Source organism: Cebus imitator, unplaced genomic scaffold (assembly GCF_001604975.1).
Source record: "Cebus imitator isolate Cc_AM_T3 unplaced genomic scaffold, Cebus_imitator-1.0 Scaffold297, whole genome shotgun sequence".
NCBI classification, from domain to species: Eukaryota; Metazoa; Chordata; class Mammalia; order Primates; family Cebidae; genus Cebus; species Cebus imitator.
In genome coordinates this window covers 333,098-339,543 of record NW_016107612.1, presented here as the reverse complement: position 1 = coordinate 339,543, position 6,446 = coordinate 333,098, and the positions used below count along the sequence as shown (strand labels likewise).

The 6,446-nt window shown below is 44.0% G+C and overlaps 1 protein-coding gene across 1 annotated transcript in view; it reads right to left on the bottom strand.

The window, feature by feature from the left end:
* CNOT1 (CCR4-NOT transcription complex subunit 1) overlaps positions 1-6,446 on the bottom strand; it is a 93,740-nt gene that overhangs the window by 58,505 nt on the left and 28,789 nt on the right. Inside the window, exons 9-12 of the mRNA XM_037729268.1 lie at positions 4,612-4,738; positions 4,351-4,461; positions 2,733-2,903; positions 2,116-2,243 (exon numbers count right to left, since the gene is read on the bottom strand). Of these exons, the coding sequence (XP_037585196.1) occupies positions 2,116-2,243; positions 2,733-2,903; positions 4,351-4,461; positions 4,612-4,738 (537 nt within the window). The remainder of the gene's footprint in view (positions 1-2,115; positions 2,244-2,732; positions 2,904-4,350; positions 4,462-4,611; positions 4,739-6,446) is intronic.

Sequence of the window (6,446 nt, the reverse complement as noted above, 5' to 3'; positions counted from 1 at the left end):
GGGTTCAGGCAATTCTCCTGCCTCAGCCTCCTGAGTAGCTGGGATTACAGGCACGCGCCACCATGCCCAGCTAATATTTTGTATTTTTAGTAGAGACGGGGTTTCACCATTTTGACCAGGATGGTCTCGATCTCTTGACCTCGTGATCCACCCGCCTCGGCCTCCCAAAGTGCTGGGATTACAGGCGTGAGCCACCGCGCCCGGCCTCGCAGAAATTCTTAAAAGACATTTTTGAGAGGCTGGGTGCAGTGGCTCACGCCTGTAATCCCAGTATTCTGGGAAGCCGAAGAGGGTGGATCATCTGTGGTCAGGAGTTCAAGACCAGCCTGACCAACGTGGTGAAACCCCATCTCTACTAAAAACACAAAAATTAGCTGGGCGTGGTGGTGAGCACCTGTAATCCCAGCTACTCAGGAGGCTGAGGCAGGAGTATTGCTTCAACTCGGGAGGCGGAAGTTGCAGTGAGCCAAGATCATACCACTGCACTCCAGCCTGGCAACAGAGCAAAACGCCATCTCAGAAAAAAATAAATAAGAAAGACATTTTCCAGCCAATTGGGGAAACTTAAATATAAACAACTAGCTATATTAAAGAAATGTTATTTGCTAATGTGATAACGATATTTAAGCTTTATAAAAATGAAAAGAGACCTTTATCTGTTCAACGAAGAAGAAATGACCAGGCGTGGTGGCTCACGCCTGTAATCCAAGCACTTTGGAGGCCAAGGCGGGCGGATCACCAGAGGTCGGGAGTTCAAGACCAGCCTGACCAACATGGTGAAACCCCGTCTATTTTTTAAAAAAAAGAAGAAGAAAAAGAAAAAATACTACTAAATACATTAGACTCACAAGGAGAAAAAAATGAAGCTTACAAATCTAATGTTGGCTACCACCTAAGGAAAGGACACACAACTACCAAAAAAGTAAAGGCAATTATCTGATCAGTAACAGAAACGTGTTCTATAAGGGTATAGATAGAAAAAAGCTGAAGATACATTATGAAGTAGATCTCTCTGGGGAACAATTCAGGCCATGCTACCTCCCTGAACCCCTGTGTATTTCAACAATGGTATTAGTACTTACACAATTCTGTGTTTACACATTCACAGAGAAGAATGACTGGAGACAGTCCCAAGAAAAACCTGATCTAGACACTCGGGGAGTAAGATTCTACCTCCAAAATCTGAAACTAGAACTCAGAAAAAGTAGATACTTGAGCTGAAAAGTATTAGATTTGGCCAGGCACAGTGACTCACACCTATCATCCCAGCACTTTGGCTCACTTGAGGTCAGGAGTTTGAGACCAGCCTGGACAACATGGTGAAACCCCGTCTCTACTAAAAATACAAAAATTAGCCCAGCGTGATGGTGTGCACCTATAATCCCAGCTACTTGGGAGGCTAAGGCAAGAGAATCAATTAAACCTGGGAGATAGGGGTTGCAGTGAGCTGAGATTGTGCCACTGCACTGTAGCCTGGGTGACAGCGAGACTCCATCCCAGAAGAGTAGAGAGGAGAGAAGAGAGGGGAGGGGTGGTGGAGAGAGGAGGAGGCGGGAGGGGAGAGGGGAAAGAGGAGAAGGGAGAGAAGGGAGAGGAGGGGAAGAGAGGGGAAGAGTGGGGACCAGAGAGGGAAAGAGAGGGGAGAATAGAGGGGAGAAGAGGGGAGAAGAGGGGGAGGGGGAGGAGGGAGAGAAGGGGAGAGATCAGGGGAGAAGAGCGTAAAGGGGAGGGGAGCGGAGGGAAAAGAGGAAAGGAGGAGACTAGATTTGATGAGCGGGCCATCTTGAGCAACTTACAAAGAAAAGGCAGTAAATTCTACAGAAGAGATCTCAACACTAAGCAAGAAAAGAAGAAGTACAAATCTCTTTCCAACATTTGATAGTTTCAGATTTGATGCTTTAAAGAAAACCCTTAAGGACAGATCTTATAAGATATAACTAATGATAAGGGACTGAAAAAGAATTTATCCACCAACCCCCCTCTATAAAAACTTAAGTAGGGACACTAAAACCATTGCTTCATTTAAACCTGTTAACTATGTACTTGGCTTACTATTAATTTTATATTTCAGAAAAGAAGTAACCCTTTAAATGAATGCTGGAAAGAAGTGTTTACCATGTGGCAATTTCTCGATTGTCATCCTCTGGTGGTGCTTTCAGAATATCAGTGGCAACAGTATGACAGGGATAGTCAGCAAAACAGAAGATCTCTGGATTTATAAGGGAATGTTGAATGAAGGAGAGCTGCAATGACAAGAAAACGCTTACCACATTAATAATTGTGAATGCTATAAAAATCTGAAATGTTTTCATTAGTCTACTGTCAATCTTATCAGGTGTGGCAATTTCCCTTTTAAAATCTTAATTATTTGCCCTTTGAAAACCACACAAAATTCAGACACATGAGAGGTGCATAATGAAACCCTGTCTGGATTCTCAATCATGAAAACTGTTAGAACACATTTTTGAGCCAATTAGGGAAACTTAAACGTTACCTTGGAAACAAACATCATTAAACTATTGGGAAAACAGCATGACTGGTATACCTTAAGTGTCTGGCTAGTATAAAACTATAAAAATATTCCTACAATATTTATGATAGTCCCTGCTTTTCTGTGCTATGTATAACAAACTCTACTTTACAAGAGTGTTTCAATCAATGGGTAGATGGCACTGGATAAAGAGTAAGTGATGTTTCATTACCCCTTCTATAACTAAATACCACCCACTCACCTGGCCTTCGGCATGTTTCCAAGGTCTATATATGAGGTCTACTGGGAAGACTTCCATACCCAAACCCCTTTGAATGCCATAAACCACATTATGAAGTCCTTTACTGTCACGAATTTGAAATCCAGGATGGTCCAGTTCATAAGTTACTTCCTTGAAATTCAAACTCGGATTCTAAAAAAGACCAAAGCAGTTTAAAATTTAATGAATGTATGTATATTTTGATACATTATCCAAAAGGCCAAATTAAATCTGAAATTCAATTTAGATGTTCTACTTACAAAATTTTAAAAGGGAATTTTAGGCCGGGCGCGGTGGCTCAAGCCTCTAATCCCAGTACTTTGGGAGGCTGAGGCGGGTGGATCACGAGGTCAAGAGATCGAGACCATCCTGGTCAACATAGTGAAACCCTGTCTCTACTAAAAATACAAAAAATCAGCTGGGCATGGTGGCGTGTGCCTGTAATCCCAGCTACTCAGGAGGCTGAGGCAGGAGAATTGCCTGAACCCATGAGGCAGAGGTTGTGGTGAGCCGAGATCGCGCCATTGCAACTCCAGCCTGGGCAACAAAAGCGAAACTCCGTCTCAAAAAAAAAAAAAAAAGCGAATTTTAAGAAACCCATTTTTTTTTTTTTTTTCCCCAGAGAGAATCTCAACTCTGTCATCCAGGCTGGAGTACAGTGGCACAATCTCGGGTCACTGCAACCTGCACCTCCTGGGTTTAAGCGATTCTTGTGCCTCAGCCTACCAAGTACCTGGGATTACAGAAGTACACCAACACGCCCAGGTAATTTTTTTTATTTTTAGCAGAGACAAGGTTTCGTCCTGTTGGCCAGGCTGGTCTCCCAACTCCTGGCCTCACGTGATCCACCGGCCTTGGCCTCCCAAAGAGCTGAAATTACAGGAGTGAGCCATCACATCCAGCTTATCACACTACCTTTTAATATCTAAAAGTTCCTTTCCAGGGTTGGGTACAGTGGCTTCTGCCTGTAATCACAGGACTTTGGAAGGAGGGCAGGTAACCTGAGGTCAGGCATCTGAGACAGGCCTGGATTAAACCTTATCTCTACTAAAAATTAAAAGAAAAAATTAACCAGGCGTGGTAGCACAAGCCTGTAATCCCAGCTACCTGGGAGGCTAAGGCAGGAGAACCGCTTGAACCCAGGAGGTAGAGGATGCAGTGAGCCACAATTGCACCACTGCACTGCTCGCACGCGCGCGCGCGCACACACACACACACACACACACACACACACAGAGTTCCATTCCAGGCCAGGCACAATGGCTCACACTTGTAACACCAACCCACTGAGAGGCCAAGGTGGGAGGATCACTAACTAAAGCCCAGGAGTACAAGTCCAATATGGGCAACATAGCTAAAGCAAAAATAAATACAGTTCAATTATCCACCATAAACAAGATTAACTCAGAAGCACCCCAAATTGCAAGGTAACAACCCTAATTAAAAAAATTTGATTATGTACTGTCTCCAGTACACAATCAACTTGGACACTTTATTACTTCTTGAGTTAATGAAGGTGGAGAATTTTTAAAAATTTGCTTTCTTTGGACTATACCATCCTAACATCACAAATCAAAAACCATCATCACATATAACTCACCAGTTCTTTAAGAACATCAATCAAGACTTCTACATTCCACGTGTGTGCCTGTGCTCCATCACTTTTATCTTTTCCATCACTCCAGATCCCACTGCCCGGAGCAGAAATACTCTGTAAAAATAAGACTTCAATTAAACAAATCCAACTACTCCATGTGTTCACTTCTGGTCAGTAGAACAATCAATCACATTGTAATTTACTAAATAAAATAAAGAGGACAGGACATTAACTCACTTGGTAAAATAGCTGAATTCAACACACCTGTAATGGAATGCCATCTGTTAATCCTGAATGAGTTCGAGCCATCATTCCCAAAACTCTTGCAACCTGGGCAGCTGTGACCTCCCGAACACCAAACTGCATGATTATATTGCGACATTCTTCAATACTGAAACAGAAATGTGACTTCAGTAAAATGCTACCAGCCCCAAAACCAAGACTGAGAAATTCTGGCAGTATAATCTTTGAAATCCTTAGTTTTACTAACACAGGCAGAACAGAAAGTGTCATTTCTTGTTACACAGCTCGAAATGTAAAAATCACCTACTTCAGTAAGAAAATGGCAAAGTCATTATTCTAAGTAACTTGGGAATGAAAAACCAAATATTGTATGCTCTCACTTGTTAAATGGGAGATGAGGTAAGCTATGAAAATGCAAAGGCATAAGAATAAGCTAATGCCGCCGGGCGTGGTGGCTCAAGCCTGTAATCCCAGCACTTTGGGAGGCCGAGGCGGGTGGATCACGAGGTCAAGAGATCGAGACCATCCTGGTCAACATGGTGAAACCCCGTCTCTACTAAAACTACAAAAAATTAGCTGGGCATGGTGGTGCGTGCCTGTAATCCCAGCTACTCAGGAGGCTGAGGCAGGAGAATTGCCTGAACCCAGGAGGCGGAGGTTGCGGTGAGCCGAGATCGTGCCATTGCACTCCAGCCTGGGTAACAAGAGCGAAACTCCGTCTCAAAAAAAAACAAAAAACAAAAAAAAACGGTCACAGAGCAGCATTTCCTCTTGGGCTCCACCTCTTGTGAAATCAGCAGAGGCTACCCGGTTGATCCTGCCAGAAGCATAGAGAGAGAGAAAAAAGAAAGAAACCAACAGAGGCAACAGATTCTCACAGGAGCACAAACTATTGTGAACTGCTCATGAGAAGAATCTGGGTTGCACAATCCTTTGGGAGTCTCCCTCTGTCACCCAGGAAGGAGTGCAGTGGTACAATCTCGGCTCACTGCAACCTCTGCCTCCTGGGTTCAAGTGTCAGACTCCTGGGTAGCTGGGATTACACCCATGCACCACAAAGCCTGGCTAATTTTTTGTATTTTTAGTGGAGACCGGGTTTCTCCATGTTGGCCAGGCTGGTCTCAAACTCATGACCTCAGGTGATCCACCCACCTCGACCTCCCAAATTGCTGAGATTACAGGCATGAGCCACCACGCCCAACCTGGGCAATCCTTATGAGAATGTAATAAAAGATGATCTGAGGTGGAAGAGTTTCATCCCAAAACCATCCCCCACCCCACCTACCCACAGTCCACAGAAAAACCATCTCCCACAAAACCAGTCCCTGGTGCCAAAAAGGTATGAAATAATGAACTTTGGGGTCTGGAGGGGATAGGAGAAGAATAAAAGACTACATATGGGGTACAGTGTATACTGCTCAGGTCATGGGTGCACCAAAATCTCAGAAATCACAACTAAAGATCTTATCCATGTAACCATAAACCACCTGTACCCCAAAAACTATTGAAATAAAAATAATTGCTTTTTTGAGACAGAGTTTCACTTGTTGCCCATGCTGGAGTGCAATGGCACACTCTCACCTTGCTGCAACCTCCACCTCCGAGTTCAAGCAATTCTCCTGCCTCAGCCTCACTGAGTAGCTGGCATTACAGGTGCCCACTACCTCACCCAGCTAGTTTTTTTGTATTTTTAGTAGAGACAGGGTTTCACTATGTTGGCCAGGCTGGTCTCTAACTCCTGACCTCAGGCAATCCACCTGCCTTGGCCTCCCAAAGTGCTGGGATTACAGGCGTGAGCCACCGTACCTGGCCCAGTAAACCTTTTTTTTTTTTTTTTGAGATGGAGTTTTGCTCTT